General features: G+C 49.7%; 1 protein-coding gene and 1 long non-coding RNA gene across 2 annotated transcripts in view; one reads left to right on the forward strand and one right to left on the reverse strand.

The window, feature by feature from the left end:
- The window catches only part of PLA2G2F (phospholipase A2 group IIF), a 7802-nt gene extending 4049 nt beyond the window's left edge, over positions 1-3753 (forward strand). The window contains exons 3-5 of the mRNA XM_039854406.1: positions 222-366; positions 1304-1413; positions 3477-3753. Coding sequence (XP_039710340.1) covers positions 222-366; positions 1304-1413; positions 3477-3685 — 464 coding nt within the window. The 3' untranslated portion in view covers positions 3686-3753. The remainder of the gene's footprint in view (positions 1-221; positions 367-1303; positions 1414-3476) is intronic.
- A 2128-nt stretch (positions 3754-5881) lies between these two features.
- Positions 5882-12585, reverse strand: LOC120596049 (uncharacterized). Its single transcript, XR_005651073.1, has 3 exons — positions 12355-12585; positions 12091-12170; positions 5882-6153 (listed from the first exon to the last, which is right to left on the reverse strand). It is a non-coding gene; the product is annotated as an uncharacterized LOC120596049 (long non-coding RNA).
- Between the last annotated feature and the right edge of the window lie 5050 nt (positions 12586-17635).

The following is a 17635-nucleotide window of genomic DNA, read 5'->3' on the forward strand; positions in this document are numbered from 1 at the left end:
ATGCAGAGAAGGGGCCTAAGGACAGTGCCTGGCACAGAGAAGTCTTCAGATAGTGACTCTTAGTACCCTCCCAAGGCCACAGGGCTTAATGCAGGAATGTGGGTAATGCTCGGTGCTTTGTGGACCAGCCGCCCGCTGCCCCCTTGACCTGGCTCTGGGGATGGGAGGACAGCCGGTCAGGTGGGGCAGGGAGCTCACAGCACCCCTCGCTTCCCTCGCAGTCTTGCCTGTGGCCTACAGCAGCCTGTTCAACCTGAAGTCCATGGTGGAAACCATCACGGGGAAAAGTGCCATCCTGTCCTTCGTGGGCTACGGCTGCTACTGTGGGCTGGGAGGGCGCGGCCTGCCCATGGATGAAGTGGACTGGTAGGTTCTGGAACTCCTGGGCTTCTGTTATGACCGGGTGGGAGCAGCAGCAAAGTTCAGATTGATCTCCATCTCTAAAAGGTGGGAGAGGGCCCTTTCCCTAAAGGATGATGCTTGTTTGATGAGTTAGTGACGACGAGCCTGATCTTTGACCTGTGGCCTCTCCAACCATCTTGGACACTTTTTAATGTCCATTTCCAAGGTCTAGGGCTTGGAGGTATTTGAACTCTCACCCTTGCCAGGAAGGAATCTTTGACCTTCTCCCAGACACATGAGTGCAACAGTCACACAGCTTGTGCCGGACAAAGGCAAGGACTGTGAGCCCGGCCTCCATCCGACTGGAGGCTCTAGAGGACGGGGCTGTGTGTATTCCTCCATTAGACTGGGAGTAGCTTATCTAGTGTTCCTATCTCCCCAAAAGCAGCCGGCACCAAGTCTGGTATCACAGGGAGCTTAATAGAAGCATGTTGACTAATTGTCTTCCCTCCATCAGAGGGAATGATGACAGCCACACCGCATTTGCTTCCTGTCACCCACCCCCAATCCCCAATCAGTCCTTCAGAACTTTGTCCCTCCCCTGCCATCATGCACAGCCAGGTATGGCCTCTGCGTGTCGTCAGTACCCTCCGACACTGACCTCACCCTAACCCTCCCTTCACCCTGACCACAATGCTGAACCCCCTGACCCCTCCCGCAGCTGCAGCCAGGGGGAAAGCTGGAGTCTTGGGCATAGGACAAAGAGGCAAGATCGTGGACAAAAACTTAGGGCACTGGCTATCTCTGCCTTGCTGTGTGACCTCAGGCAAGTAACTGGCCCTCTCTGGGCCCAGTTTGAAGGTCTAATCAGTGAAGAAATGAAACGGATGATCAGCGTCTCTGAAGGTGGGAGATGGGCCAAGCCTGGCTATGCGGCCTGCTCTCCTCTCCCCGCCCCTAGGTGCTGCCATGCCCATGACTGCTGCTACCAGAAGCTCTTTGACCAGGGCTGTCACACCTACGTGGACAACTATGAATACACCATCGAGAATAATGCTACAATTGTTTGCAGTGAGTCCCTTCCCCGACACCCCTCCCACCCAGGAGAAAGGCATGGACTGCCAGTCCCTCCAGCCTGTGCTGGGGCCCTAGGCAGGGTTGCCAGATGAAGTACGGAACAACTCAATTAACTTCAAATTTCAGATAAACAACAAAAAATGTTTTCATATAAATATAACCAAAATGTTGCATGAGATATACTAATACTAAAAATTAAATATCAGCATAAAATCAATTGGTATTAGTATAGGATTAATAATTAGCATAAGTATGTCCTATGCAATGTTTGCGACATAGTCATTACCAAAAGTATTTATTGTTTGTCTGAAATTCAAATTAACCAGCTCTCTCTTTTTTTGTTGTTTGTTTGTTTGTTTATTAAATCTAACAACTCCCTGATAGATCTCCAAGCCTGAATTGGCTCCCTGGGTGGCTAGTTCTGGAGATTGTTAAGCTTTGGAGAACTTAGGGAGTGATTCTGATTCAGTGGGTCTGAGTGTGGCCTAGATCCTCAGGTGATTGTGAGTCTCTGTGACACTCTGGCCTGGGAGTTGGGAGATCCGGGTTTAAACCCAGGTTCTGCCAGCATCTCTTTGCTGCGTAACCCTGGGCAGGGTCTTTCTCTACCTGGCCTCAGTCTCCTCTCAGCTATGTGGAAGGGTTTAAATCAGAGCAGACCCATTTCCTTCCAGTTCTGTCTTTGGACCGCACTGGAAAGTGGCTCCGTCCTGGGACCCCCAGTGTTTCCGGGATTCAAGCTATCGGAGCCAGGCTTGGCAGAGTTCCCTCCTTTACTGCGGAATCTCCATGCCATTCCCCAACTGAAGGGTTCAGCTTCCAAGCTAAAGGCCCAGGTGTCCCTGCCCTGCCTCCCCTCATGGGCCACCCCGGCCCCCACCGGGGCAGTAGGTGGCCCCTGGCCCAGTGCTGTGGGCGGCCGTGCATCCTTTGTCTCCTGTCTTAAATACAACCCCAGCTTTGCAAAGAACCCCAAGTCTGCTCTTTGGGAAAGAGTCTGGAGGGAACCCGGCACATCCAGGGCCCTTGGGAGCTCAGAGCTCTGTGGTCCTCATTCCCTTCTGCTCAAACATGGGGTAGAAGGGCTGGCTCTAGAGAGGGGGTGTGCCCTCATTAAAACCCCAGCAGTGGTTTCCACGGTGGCTTCTGGGGATTCCTGGGGGTGCGGGTCAGCTGTTGTACAGAGGTGATGGCGGTGGTGTCCTTGAGTCCAGCTCGCTCTTTAATGTATATTACAACAAAAGAGGCTTCTCTTCAACTGTTTGATGCATTAGCCTTCTGCGAAGAGTTTCATTTAAGAGAAAGAATTCTGCTGATGGAAAATTTGAAATGTTTGCAAACCATTGGCTAGTGGGTGTTTCTCAGAGGGTGTTCCCTGAGTCAGTATGACCTAGGCACTTGTTAGAAATGCAGATTATCAGGCCCTGCCCTGACCCACTGAATCTGAAGCTCTAGGGGTAGGGTGGAGCAGTCTGTTTTAACAAGCCTTCCAACTGATTCAGTGCACACTTATGGTTGAGAATTATGGGGTAAATGATTTCTGGAGGCTAATATTAATAACACGGCAACAACAACAGTAGAAGTTACCACGTATTAAGCATTGCTCCATGGGAGGCACTGAGCTAAGCTCTTTACGAGTGTTTTTCTCACTCGATCCCCCCAGGGTGGGTGTTCTGTGGTGTTGTGATTGAAGCCAGGAGGCCTGGGATGGCAGAAAATAACCAGCCTGGGGGCGGGCGGAGCGGGGGGTGGGTGGGGTGCGGCGAGACTTCTTGACACCTGAGTTTCTGTCCCAGCTCTGCCTTGCTCTGCTAGGTGACTTAGGTCAACGCAACCCATTTTTTGGACCTCAGTTTTCCCAACGATGCAATGACATATTGCACTTGAGTGGCTCCGGATTTTAGCTTATACCAGAGCCACATCGAGGGATGTTAACACAGGCTGCCGGGCCCGGCCCGGAGCTTCTGGGGTGAGCCCGCACACGGTACTGGTGCTGCCATCCTGCAACCACAATTCGGGGATCCTGGACCCTCAGGCTCACGTGCTTCCCTCCACAGGAGATCTCAACGAGACGGATTGTGACAGGCAGACCTGCGAGTGTGACAAGAGTGTGGTTCTGTGCTTACAGAACCAGACCTACAACGAGGAGCACCGCAACTACCTCAACGTCTACTGCCAGGGCACCACGCCCAACTGCAGCATCTACGAGCAGCCTCGGAAGGAGGCCTGCAGGCCTGTCTCCCAGGCACCCCCTACACCTCCCTAGCACTCTCTGGGGTCTGACAGAGAAGAGGGGTGGAGGTTCCAGCTTTGAGGACCACACACATGCAGCAAGTGGAGGTGGGGGCAGATCGGGAGCCCACAGGTTGCACAGCCACCTCCTCCATGGAGCCCTCCAGCCAGGCTGGTCCCCAGAGACTCCTCCAGCTCAGCACTGGGCATGGCCGCATCCTACCGCTGGTCGTGGACTTGGCAGGGAACATGTGGCTTGATGGGGTCTCTCCTGAGCGTGGAAGGCAAGTCCTGAGAGAGAGGCATCAGGCCCCCAGGTCCTCAACAAATGGGGCCCAGCCCTTCATCCTCTCTCTGCTCCTCCCCTCATGCAGCAGCCAGGCCAGTGGGTAGAAAGACCCCAGATCCCACTCTCCCTTGGCTGGAAGAGGCGGGTCAGAAGCCCTCTCGATGGGGAACAGGCTGAGGGCTGAGACTCACCTTAGTGAAAAGGGAAGCAAAGGCAGGAGAGACTGGGCCACGGCAGGAGGCTGCATGGAAGATTCAGGAAGACAGTAGGGAGGGAGCAGCCTGGCAAAGGGGGAAGGGAGGGGAAGGGAGGGAGGGGCGAGACAAGGCGAGGGCCAGCTGTCCAGACCAGAGTGGTCTTGGCGGAAGAAGCAAGGTAGGGGAGCCTTAGGGATCCTCCGAGCCCAGGTTCCTGTTGAGGCCTGTGGATTGTGGGCAGAGGTGGAGGATGATCAGGCCTCAGCAGGACCAGTCTTCCTGACTCTCCAGGTGCACATACCCCCCTCCTACCATGTTTTACCTCCTGATCTCGGGGTCAGCGACCTCTGATAGCCAGTGTGCCCTGCCTTACCCAGTCCTTCGGCCTTCATCCAGTGTCAACCCCGAGGACCCACTGACACAGTGCTGGGACCCACCTGGACACTCAGAATAGCCACCAAGATGTTTGACCCGACCTGACAGCGCCCCCAAGGACCACTGTCATCGGAAAAGATGGCAGGACTGGGCAGAAGCCTTGCCAAGCTGCAGCTTCTAGAACACCAGCCTTCAGGACCGAGGGTGGAGCTGCTGCTGGAGTCACCTGTCACTGTGTGTGGGAGGGAGCCCTTCCACTACTCACCTCCTGCCGGCTGCGGTGTGATGACTGTGGTCCTCATGTGCCCTGACTAACCTGCCCCAGCTACCTTCTCCTCACCTTCCTGAGCTGGGATGGACCAAGCTGGTGCCCCTGGAGTCCCCTTAGAGGTTGGGACTGCAGAGGCCTCCGCCCCTTAGCTATGGAAGCCCAGGTTTCTGGCTGTCGCCCCATGTGTGCACACACCCTCCCCTCCTGAATGCCTGAACCAGCGTTTGGGATGAGATTCTCTGTGAAGGACTCTTGCCTGCCCCACCCCCACCTCACCCCAGACTCTCCCGGATGCTGCAGCCCCCAGAGACCTGTCACAGGACATGGCACGCCCTCCTCAAACTAATAAAGGCTTCCTGCCTCAACTCCCCACTGCTGGTTCTCCTTGGCATGGTCCTTGCTGGCCAGGCGTTGGGGAAGGGCACGGTGACTTGGTCTGCAGCTCTGTAAAAAGCTGGTTCTCTGCCACACAGCAACTGACATATCTCGTCCCCTTTCTGCCCCCAGCCTGGCTAAAGTGGCCCTCCTCCAGCAGAGAGGCAAATGTTGAGAAGGTTGGAAATGGTGCCAAAGCCACAGGCACTGTAGTCCAGTGGTCAGAAAATACTGACTACTTGGTTAAGCATTTAGTGTCAGGTGTCAGACTCCAGAATGCTCTCCCTTCATCCCATCCTTTTTTTGTTGAACAACTAAGGTCCCGAGAGGGCAAGTAACTTGCCCAAAGTCACACAGGGTATAAGTTATGGGCTGGGATCTGAACTCTCCTTACACTTTCTTCACGACTCAGGCGGCTGAGGGCAGGGAGATGAGTGACAGAATCCAGCAGGGCACCAGGTCCTGGGTCCTAAAACTGGCCCTTTTTCCAACTTAGGTCTTTCTCTGTTATGGGCATCAGTTTTCCCCACGTGCAGAGTGATGAGAACAGCTATTTCAGATGCTCCCCAAAGCCATGTGGTTTCTTGGGGACATCTAGGGATGATCTCTGGGGAACGAGAGGCTGAGCCCTGCCCCCCAACCCCAACTCAATCTTCAGTTGAGCAGCCCTGCTTTTCCCATAGTCTATATTGAGCTTCACATAAAATACTGGAAGAAAAGAGATTCTTGAGCCAATTTTTTTAAAGTTTGCAAACTCCTAGACAAGATTATCCATTGGTCCATTCACTCAGTGGACCTATACTGATGGTCTCCTATGGACTGGGCACGACTCTGGGTTTGGGTCAGACACCACTAATGAGACACAGCCTCTACCTGCAGGAAGCCCACAGTCCGGCAGGGAGAGGACACATGTGGATCGATAACCTTGACGCAAGGTGCCAAGTGGTGTCGTGGTGAGCACGGAGGATGAAGCCCCAGGTGTGTCCATGGCAGTCCTGGAAAAGACCCCAAAAGGACAAGGGGCAGAGCTGGGATGGTGTATGAGATCTCTGGAGGTGAAGAGGAGGAGTGGGGTTCGCATTTTTTGAGGAACAGGCTCCTTCCTTCTGCACTCTGGTGAAGGGGGGTGGGGGATGACCTCCCTTCTTCAGGACGCCTTCCAAGGTCGTGAGGCCTTTTATACTAAGGCTCGAGGAAGAGGCTGCACTTGCTTCACACTGGTCTGGGGGCTGCCATTGACCAAAATCCTCTTCTTGACCAAACTTAACCCTCTAAGACCTTTTCTCTACCAGACATCAACCTGTGGGCTTCCTTGTCTACCTCGGCATTACTCAGTTTTAGCAAGAATCTTACCATCTCAGTTTAGTGAGAATCCCCACCCACCATCTGACCAGATTTCACATCCACCACCATCCGCAGGTGATATCTGATCACGTGGCCTCCTTTTAGCAAGAATTCTGTTAGGTCAGCTTAGCAAGAGTTATCTCCCCCTCTTAGCAATTTCCCTCCACCGCCCCCTGGCCCTGCTCCTTAGCTATAAATCCCTACTTAAGAAAAATGAAAATTTGTAATTGTTGTATTCAGAATTGAGCTCAATTCTACACTGGCCCCTGTTGCAATAGTTCTTACATAAAATCTGTTTTTATCACTTAAACTATTGTCCAGCATCTGTTTTTCTGACCAGATGCTGACAATCTAGTTTTCTGACCAGATGCTGAGTGGTGTCGTGACTTGGGTGGGATCTGATTCGTCATTGGGCCCTGGACCTCTCACCCAGGATTTTAAGTGTGCACCTTGGAAGCCTTAGTCTTCACTCCTGACTGATGGATCGGGGTCCATTGGTGAGCCCTTCCCAAGCCAGCACTCTGGGTAACTGTTGGTCGGGACAGGCTTCGATTCCTAAGGTCCTGAGTGTACTCTCGAAGCAGGGTTAGTCCCAGGCTGCTTTGTCTGAAAGGTATCTACTGGGATGGGAGTATTCCTTCCTTTCGACTGAAGCTTCACTCCCTGACCCTCTAGGCTGGAAAGTTTTTCCCAGCTCTTTGCAAAGCTTCTCTGTTCTCTCCGTTTGACCCTGCTTCTCCCAAGGGAACTTCTCAGTCGACTGAAACCCCCCTTCTCAAATCATTGTTAAATTGGGACTTCACTGGAGAAATTTGAGATGTTCCCAAAGTGGCTAAAACCTCTGAGACCTCTCCCTTTCCATCTCCCCTTCTTACCACCTCGGTCCTCCCTTCGGTTCCCTTGAATGCACTGATAGGACCCACTTCAAGTCCTTGCCCCCTCCATCCCTCCATCCCTCCATCCACCCTGCCTGTCTCCTCCAGTCCTGCAACAAACTACAGTCGCTTGAACTTCAGGCTCCTCTCTCCCCATCAAGGGCTCTCTAGAGACACAGGGACTCTGGAAAGCAATTACAAGAAGCCAAAAAGAAAAACGTTCTCTGGAAACCAACTGGATATTCTATCCACTCAGGTGGGCTTTGGGAACATCCATAGGGCTGCTTGATGTCCCCTCAGTCTCTTGCCTAAAATGTAGTCCATAGCCTTCTTAAGATTAGGTATGAGGGCAACAAAAATCTCAAGTCTCCTCCACAAATATTGGTACAAAACTTTAGCCCTTACGTTCAATAAGTAATCTCAATTTGTCCCATCTGCCAGAAATGTAATTTAGATAAAAAATATAGAAGAGCAGTGACTTCGTATCACTGTTTTAGTGATTTACAGCTAAAATTTTAGAATGAAACCTATAAGACCTCTATTTGCATCCATCAGTATGTGTAAGTATCTAAGTATATGTATGTGATGTATATGTGATATTTTTCTATTGAAGAGGAAATTTGGGGAATTTCATTAAAAACTCAGCTTTCTGCTTCTGTAGATATGCTTGCCTTCCGCAAATAAGCTCACTCCATGCAAGGGCTCCTGCAAAAGCTCTTTTGCTCTTGGCTCGACTTGCAAATGTAGCTGTTTGTGACTTTGGTCCACTAATGTGACTGTTTGTACCCTAGCAGCTCCCAACTCATGTAGCACTTTGTACCCCACAATTCCCACTTCCTGTAACCCTCAGTGTCCTTAGCAACTCCTGCCCTTACCAATGTTACTACCTGCAATCTGCATAGCAATTCCTGTTGTTTGTAACGGTCCGAGTTCAAACTGACCAATCAGATTGTGTAAAAACTCTGTATATAAGCAAGGTTGCAACTGCACTCACTACCCAGATCTTCAGAGCACTAGCTCATCTGGGGCTGCGCATAATAAATTCGAATGCTCCTTCTTTCTGAGTTACTGCTTGGCTTTTCATTGCACTGGGTTTTGGAGCTTTGGGAATATTTTTCCACAACACTACGAAAGATGGTATTAACAGATGCATTTATGAAATCCCTTAAAGGACTTTTATTCAAAATGGCTTGGGGATAAATAAGAACTTATATAAATTAAGCATTTCTAAAAGACTCAGAAATATAAAACCTAACCCAAATACTTTTTAAGCCCATGTTCAAAGATCTGAGCAAATATTTGATAAGACCAGTTTAATATTATTGGTTTAACAAAAACAGCTATGTCTTCTGAGTTATCAACATGAAAGTATAACATGAGCATATATTTTATTCTACTGGGGTTTCCTAGCTAACTAGGATAATGTCACATCTACTAGATGTTTATGATTAAAAATTATAAATTCAACCTAAGAACCAATGCAAAGTAAAAAAGCAGTAAAAATGAATTTCTTGCTACTCACTACTTCATGTAGATCAAGCACAGCAGTAAAACACAAAACCCACGTCTTTAACTTTTTAGGTTTTGCTTTTATGATACTTGCCTAACATGCGTGGGCTGTAAAAATAGCAGGGAAATAACTTGAGATGATGGCTAGCTTTGTATAATGTTATAAGGTGTCTGTCTGAAAACAGTTTCCAAAATCTTTTTAGCAACTTGTAACCTTAGAGTTTACATGGCAGACAGTTAACAGTTGTCTATTTCTTTGTTTTTACTAACAATTAAGATTATTAAGAGTTAAGAATTCTAATCAATACAGGTAAATAAAAACACTAAGAATAATAAGGATGAAGAAAAACTTATGTAAAATATGTAAGAACATAGGATATATTTTTGTTAAGAAAAAGGAGAGTAATTTTGTCTTAATTTAGATGTTTTGAGGTTGTTTAAAAGTTTGTTCCAGAAAGAGAAAGAGGAAAATGAAGATCAAAAAGATTTTTTGAGTGGATATAGAAAGTTGTGAGAGATTTGTAGAAAGTGAACTTTATGTGTAGTCAAGCTGATTAAGATTGAATTGATTTATTCATAAGGTTTTAAAAAATGAGGATAATAGTGTATTAATGCAAAACTAGAATTTAGTTTTCTCTCTGTTAAAACAACAAAGTTTTCCTGAATTACTTGTCTGCTCTTTATAAGAGATTGTGATAGATTTTTCTTTACCTTTTGAATAAACTGCCTAGGAAACAAAGATTTTACATTTTATCAGAATAATTGCCTGTGCTTATATTAACTGTGCCATTGGACTTTTTCAGAGACCCCAGACTTCTTACTTTTAAAAAAGCTAAGGATTTTTGTTTTGTTTTGTTTTTACACTTTTGACAATTTTGCCTTCCCAAAACCAAATCCTAAATGAAATCTTGAGCTCGAACTCACCTCAAACTGGCCCTTTCCAAAAGGCCCTGAAAAATCTCAAAGGATTTATTCTTTCACCTTGAAAAAGAGAGATGCTAAAAATAGTTTGGTTTATTTGATATGTTGAATTGCATGACAGCCATCGTCAAATAAAAAAGAGGTGTTTTAACTTTTTCTAAGTTATATTTGTACGGGTAAATATTTTTAATTAATATAAATATTTTAGAAATTATATAAAGTTCATAGCAATTTATCGCTGTCCCTGAGGTCCATAAAATGTCCTGGTAGAATGTTATCAGTCGTGATTCCAGTTATCATCCGAATATGCCGTGTGTCACAGAGACACCCACATTTCCTTGTCAATTGTATTATAATACATTCTCATCAGATCTTTAACCAAGGCCAGTTTAAGCCTTTTGTCATTTTCAGATAGCTATCATTTTCCTCTGATGCTTTCCTGAAAGCTCGTGCCATCAGCTAGTGGCCAAAATACTTTGTCTTCGTCAGAAAAGACTATTTCGGTGACTCATGGAAAGGGATATGACAGGAACTCCAGGGAAACAGGGTTCTGATGACATTGGATAACTTTGAGATCGTACCACTGGACTAAATAAGGATTTCCAGAACTAGTAGTGAAGCTGATAGTTTCATAAAGCTGCTACCCCAAGTTCAAAGGGAACAAGAATTAATGACATGGGACCGAATTAACCAGTAAAGGATGATTACGGCTTTCTTTTGGAACATTGCTGGTTATTTAATGTTTTGTTTTCTGGATTCAAGGAATGCCTTTCCCTTTTATCTTAAGCTATCGATAACTCATGACAATTTAGTAGATTATACTTTTGTAAACGGAATTGAAACATTGATCTTTCTCTCTGCCTGATCTCTCCAGCATTTGGAAACTCTTATTGAGTATTCTTATTTTCCTGGCAATACAATTATTTGCATATGTTCAATAAGAATGTTCTCCTTATAACATAATTGGAAACATCGTTCATATTTCCAAGGCTTGACGGGCATGTCATATTTGAGAATGATGTGCATAGAACGATTTAAGAAACTGCAGTTGACTTTATGGAGCTAATATTTTCAAAGCTGTCCTGGAAAAACCAGCCTGGTACCTGTAAAGATGAGTAAAAACATTCCATTCCTGGCAGACCCAGAAAACAGGCTATCCTGGCAGGCTTGAGAGGAGAAGAACTCATCTAAATCTATGTAGGTATTGCAAGAAAAACCTGGTGGTGAGTTCTTGGCTTCACTTCCCAGCCTTGAAAGGTTTTTGAAAGTCTAGTCTGATATTTCTTAAAGGTTCCAGCAAGGCAAACTCAAAAAGGCCTGTGTGTTCAATTGCCATTCTTGCTGCCTTTATGCGAATAATCACATCAAATCTAGTTAGACTAAACTTACTTTGTAAAGAATGATTAATAGGAGGGGAGGGTTCCTGTCAAGACAAATAGTACACCCTCATGGGTTATTAAATTACAGTCATGTTTGTTGTCTTTGAGTAATAGTTTGTCCCTGGGTTAAATTCCATTTTCTGTTACCCACCCGTAAACTGGATTAGATCCTGCCATCCTGCACATTTTGTCAGCTCTGCCAGTTTCCTTCGGGATCTGGTTATGACTCTTCAAACTAACGTTTCTAATTTCCCTCCCATCTTCCTGACTTGGAGTCACGGAGTACTGAAACCTGACTGCCTGCGTCTTTATCGGGTCCATGTAGAAACACCCCATGAGCAGAAGCTGGATGCTTCACAATGCGACTTTGACGCTGGTGACTGCGTCATTCAAACACTGCGTCAAAGACATTCAAACAATAAACCGGGAAACCCCGTGGATTGCCACTGCTGTCCTCGCTTCATCTCTAAAGATGCTTCGAGCTCAACATCTAGAAATCTCAGCTGGCTGCCCTCTGGGCTCAGAAACTGGGTTTTGTCCACTCCAACCATTAATCTTTGTTTTTCTTTTATTTCTATAGAAAGTCCCCTTGATTTAAATGCTGATGGCTCACGACATCCAGCCAACATCCTCTATTACCAAATTTCGACAGATGGTTCCACTAGTCACTAATAAACAAAGGTGAGCAAACGAGAGATGAACTCATGTCATTCAGAGGAGAGAATGTCTCTTCTTTTTTTGAACGAGAAGGACTGGCAAAGACTCTCTTTGACCAAACTTTAGTCAGGCCCTTCTGAGACCTCTTCTCAACTCGGCCTCCACCTTTGGGCTTCTGTGTCTATCTGTGCATAGCTGGTTTTAGCAAGAACTCTGCTGTGTCAGTTTAATGAGAATCCCCACCCACCTTCAATATCTGATCAAATTCCTCAGCTTCTACAATCTCCAGATGATATCTGATCACGTGGCCTGCCTTCAGCAAGAATCCTGTTAGGAAAGGTTAGCAAGAATCCTGTTAGGTCAAGTTAGCAAGAATTCTCCTATCTTCTTAGTAATTTTCCATCCACTGATCCCTGACCCCTGTTCCTTAGCTATCAATTCCCACTTTTCTGAGGTCTCTTTTCCCCCCACTGCAATCGATATTGAATAAAATCTGTTTTTACCACATTACCTTCTGTCCAGCTTTGTCTTTCTGCCACACCATCTCTGCCCAGACCTAAGTCAGCCTTCTCCATTCTCTGGGAATCACTGCCCCTCCCCACCAGTCTTCAGAGCCCTCCAGGGAGCGGGTGCTAACTCGTCTCTAGAACTTGGGCGACACCTAGTGGTGATGATAGGTCACCACCGATGCGGCGCTCCGTTCCTCCTGCCCCTCTGCTTCCGGACCCAAAGCGAGAGCCCCGCCCCAGACTGGCAGTGCCCAGGAGAGCACAAGGAGAAGATGAGCGTCTCCAACCTCCACCATCCTATCACTGCCACCGACACCGCCTCTCACAAACAGCAGACTGGGTGCAACCTTGGCTCTGCCACTCACGGGCCACATGGCCTTGGGCATGTCACTTAACCCCTGCGTCTTGGTTTTCCCCTTCTGTAAAATATGGATAATAATAAAACACACTTCATGGTGTTTGAGGATGCGATGAGGCCACAAGTGAGAGTGCTCCTAGCACAGATCCTGGCATGAATAATGGAAACTTGACGCTGGCGACGGTGCCTTTGGTTACTTGTTGGGCCAAACGAAGGTCCCCAGGGCCAGACCGGCTGTAGGTAGGAGGAAGGAGGAGCTGATGGGACATTCACGGGGACATTCTCCCCCAAATGGAAACCCAGCAGAAGCAAAGCTGTGATTTAGCAAGAAAACCTGGCTCCTTGCCAGATGCGAGGGGCAGGACGGGGAGAGGGTGAGGGAGAAGAAGAGGAAGGTTCTGTGAGCACTTATCCAAAGGTGCCTGCCTTGGCCTGGTTTCAACTGGGCCTGGGAGCCACCCGTCCCTCAGGCTCAGGACTGACTACGGCAGAGAGGCGGCCCTTTCCTCCTTGGGGGTTGGCACGGCAACGCTGGCTGTCAGCTTCTCCAGTTGTGGCTTTCTAACAAGCAACCGACACCACCAACTGTAACAGACAAGGCTGGGCATCAGGAGGCAGAGATGTACGGCACAAAAGGCACAGGCACATGGCCCTGCCCCAGCGACCCTGCTGGAACACCCGTGCTCCGCCCGGGCAGGCTGCACAGGATCTCGGGATGACAGGGCACTGTGCTCAGAGCTTTGTGTGTTCCATCTTATGTAACCCTCTTAGCAACCCTAGGAGGTAGAGCTGTGAATAGCTTTGTTAATAAAAGGAGGAAACTGAGGCCCAGAGAAGCTCAAGGTCGTGCAACGGAAGCAGGGTTTGAACCCCGACTCTAGAGCCTAACTTCAGAGCGCATCCAATCAACCCCCTCATTCTGAGAAAGGGGGTGGGAAATGAGATTTAAAATCGGAAGACATGAGTTCCCATTCCAGCGCCACCTGGCCTCTCAGACCCTCCATTTTTATCTTTGATTTGGGGATAAATAGTTCCAGGGATCCCACTGATGTTCAACAAGACAATGAATGAGAAAGAGCCTCAGGAAGGGTTTTCATTATGATGAAGAAACTGGGGCCCAGAAAGAGGAGGAGTTTGTGTGAAGTCAGGCTTATTCCAGCTTGCTTCACTGAGACCTGGGCCTTCCCCTCAGCCTCTCCCTTCCTGGCCTCCCTCCTGGCCCTTGCTCAGGCTGTTCCTTCTGCTCGGAGCACCCTCTCCTACTCTCTGCCTTGCCTGGCTGCTTCCCACTTAAGCTTTGCTGACCAGCAGGAGCCTTCGCTGACCAGCAGGTCTGCATGAGGTGTCCCCAGTGGTGCCCGATTCCGGGCTCCCTGTCTTGTTATCATCTGTTTCCCGGTTTGTCTCCACTTGAGCTGTGAGCTTCAAGTGGGGAGACCGCTTCTACTCTTCCTGAATCCACAGTGCCCAGCCCCATCTTGGCACACTGGATATTTGTGCAAAAGATGAATGAATGGATGGATGAATGAGTGAATGAATGAAGGAAAGAAAACACATACAATTTAGTGACTTAGCCTGAACCAGAACCTCGGCCTCCCTCCAGGGCACAAATTCAAACCCCTAGAGCAGCCCCCTCGGTTACTGCCTCCCCAAGATCTCTCCGTGCTGACTTTCTTCTGGGACACGGCTGTGATGGGGAATCTTAGGATGGGTGGGAGCGGAGTAGGGGAGGTCAGTGCTGAGCCTCGAACCTCAGTAAATTCGGGATTTTTAACAGCACCTGCAAAAATGGGCCAGGGATTCTGTGTATGAAGGTAGCCTCGGGCCTGGAGGCTGCCTGGTCCAGCAACCATGGCTTGGGGGACACTCTAGACGCCTCTTCCTCCCCACTCCGGGTTCTAGGGACTGGGCGGCACCCTTCCCAGGTCTCTTCATTCTCCCTTCTGGATGTGATTTGGCTCCCTGGTGAGCTCAGTTACGCCTGGCCCGGCCCGGAGCCCGCCAGCCTGGAGACTCGTGACCCAGAAACCCAGTCACCTCGGTCCTCACCACACCCCAGCCTGCTGCCCCCTCCAGGGCCCTCAGCCACACCCGCGCTGCCGTACGCCACACTCCCCATATCTGCTGTTCCCTGTGCCTTTCACAGTTTTATAGACACCGCAGAAGTGAGAATGAGGGACAGGGACTCTGCCTGCCGCAGCCGACACACACTCAGCGAACAGTCATCCTGAAGCAGTGACAGCCTCTCCCCGGTGGGACGCCGATGCCGCAGCACGCCCTCAGCCGCGGGGAAGCCCACCGCCCCACCTTCCCGACCATCCGACAGTTCCAGCCAGACATCAAGAAACTGACCAAAACTTAGAGAAAACAGTCGTAAAAACACATCGATATTCCAAGTCTGTCCCTTTTGAGGCAGGGCGCTCGCTCCAACACCAGTGCCAAAGGGAACAGTGGTGACGGGAATGGATATTACTGTGTGACAGGCACTGTGTCCCCATGACCGCCACGCACATCCTCCCTATGTCACTCAGCTCGTGCCCCGGTCTCGGTCGGCCCCTTGGGCTTACTGGGGTTAAAGTAGGTTGAGCTGCCGAAGTTCACGCAGGAGGAAAGTGATGGGTTGCTCAGGACGTGGGGCCCTGCTGCTCCCAGACAAAGATCCTTGCCCTCGTGCGCTTATAGTCTGGTGGGTAGACAGACAATGAACTACGACTATAAGCGAAAGTATAGCCTAGCGCCTCGCATGGCAGGTGGGTGGGCATGAGCCTCGTTTATTAGGAAGGTGAGTTTCCAGCAAAGACGTGAAGGAGGAGACGGTGAGCCACGGGCGAAGCGCCATCCAGGCAGAGGGGACGGCCAGGCAGAGTGTCCTCAGGAGGCAGTGTGCCTGGTGTGCTCAAGTCACAGCGTGGAGGCTGGGGCGGCTGAGGCGGAGGGAGTGACTGACTGACGGGGACAGTATAAAAGCTGAGGTCAAGGGGTGGGGAGCAGGTAATGAAGGGGGCCCTCAGGGCATCGGGAGGGCTTCGGCTCTTACTCAGAGGCAAGTGGGGAGCCCTCGCAGGGGGTGAGTAGAGGAAGGACATGGTCGGATGCCGGACACGGTGCTCACCAGCTGCTGCGTGGAGATGAGACAGCAAAGGCCAAGGGTGCAGGCAGAGAGCACAGGGCGACCGTTGCAGTCACCCGGGCATGAGCCGATGCTGGCTCCGGCCAAGATGGCCCCCGCGAAGGGGCTCAGAAGTGTTCAACTTCTAGATGTTTCCTGTCTCGTTTTATTATTTATATAATGTGTACATTTTACTGAAGTATTTTATAAATACAGAATCTAGATGTATTTTGAAGACAGTGCCAACAGATTGAATGTGGGATGTGAGATATGAGAAAAAGGATTCGATGTGCAGGTTTTCGGACCAGGGGTGGGGCAAAGATGGAGGAGGGCCCCTCAGCAGACATGGGGAGAGGTAGGTGGCAGAGGTGCTCGCGCGCGCGTGTGTTGAATTACCTGCCACCCCTCTACTGGGAGGCTCTGCACACCCCCCTTGGCCCTCCCAAGTCCTCCTCACCTTTCAGCTCTCAGACAGATGTCAGACTCCCAGCATCCCTCTGGGAAGCCTCGCCTGACCCTCCCAGATGGTGGTCACTGCTCCCCGCGCCGACCCCAATTCCAGCGTTTCCCAGTCTGCGTTGTAATCGCCTGTTGACTTGCGTGGCGCCTGGACTGAGAGTGACCTGGAGTCTGCTGCATCTTTATTGCACTGCTCTCAGCCCAGGGCCTGGCTTGGCGTACACAGCCCCTCAGTTCATACTGCCGAGGGGGTGCTGATGGCCCTTCTGGAGAGCGGGCTTGCCGGTGAAAGTCAACGGCATCCCCCTGCGGTCCCACCTTGCACCGCTCAGGATCAGGGCAGTGTCGCTGAGAGGGACTTTGGTACCATCACGGGCCCATTTCCTCTGTGGTACAGCTCAGGAGCCGAGGCCCAGGGAGTGGAAGACAGCTGAGCTCTCTCCCCAGAACCCTTGTCCTCCACACTGTGCTCAGCCCTGGCCCTTCTTCCTCTTCTGGGGCAGATGGCCAGACACCTCCAGAGTCCTGAGCTGGACTCTGCTGCGGTCTGGAATCCCCAAGGAGGGGAGGTGCCTGGCTTGGGCCTGGCCCCATGGTTCTGTGCCTGCCTTTCTGCAAACACTTCCCTCATAGACATTTAAGACCCTCGCTGATACCCACAAACTTCAAGCTTCCTTTCTGCAGTTGAAAATGCTACACCATGTGCGGGCCAGGCAAGTAAGAAGAGATCGATTGACTGAACGACCGTGCAAGCCAAGCCAGGCAGAGGCCGAGAGGCCTGGTCCCAGACGCTCTGCTGACCACCTGCCTCTGGCTCCCCTTTCCGTCCCACACCAGTGGTGGCATCATTTAATCCAGGATTTAAGTGTCTGAACTTGATCTACCAAAAGCTGCTCTTAACATTCACTCCGGGATATTTAGATCCCATTTGTTTGCTCATTTTCTTTAAATGTCTGAATTCCTACTCCCAGTATTGTGCCTGATGCAGAGTGGGGACTCAATAAATGTGTGTTGGGTGACTGAGTGGTCACGTCCCTCTGTGTTGTTCTTCATCTTTATGTGAGCATGGCCTTCCTCCTCCCAATCTGCGAGGTAAGAGGCAGGGGCCACATCCACAATGTTTCTTTGGCCTTCAAGTGCAGCACAGTGCTGGGAACCCAGGGGTCTTAATGAACGAAAATCAATTATTCATAGTGAGTTACGCTGCATAAGAAACTACACCAAAACCGAGTGACTTAAAAAAGCAGCCTTTATGAAGCTCACAGTTCTACAGGTTGGCAGTTCAGCCCGGGCAGTTGCTTTGGTCCTGGCTAGGTTCTCCCGTGCGTCTGTGGTCAGCTATGGGTTGGCTTTGTTG

This window comes from Pteropus medius, unplaced genomic scaffold (genome assembly GCF_902729225.1).
Source record: "Pteropus medius unplaced genomic scaffold, Ma_sr-lr_union100, whole genome shotgun sequence".
Taxonomy (NCBI): Eukaryota; Metazoa; Chordata; class Mammalia; order Chiroptera; family Pteropodidae; genus Pteropus; species Pteropus medius.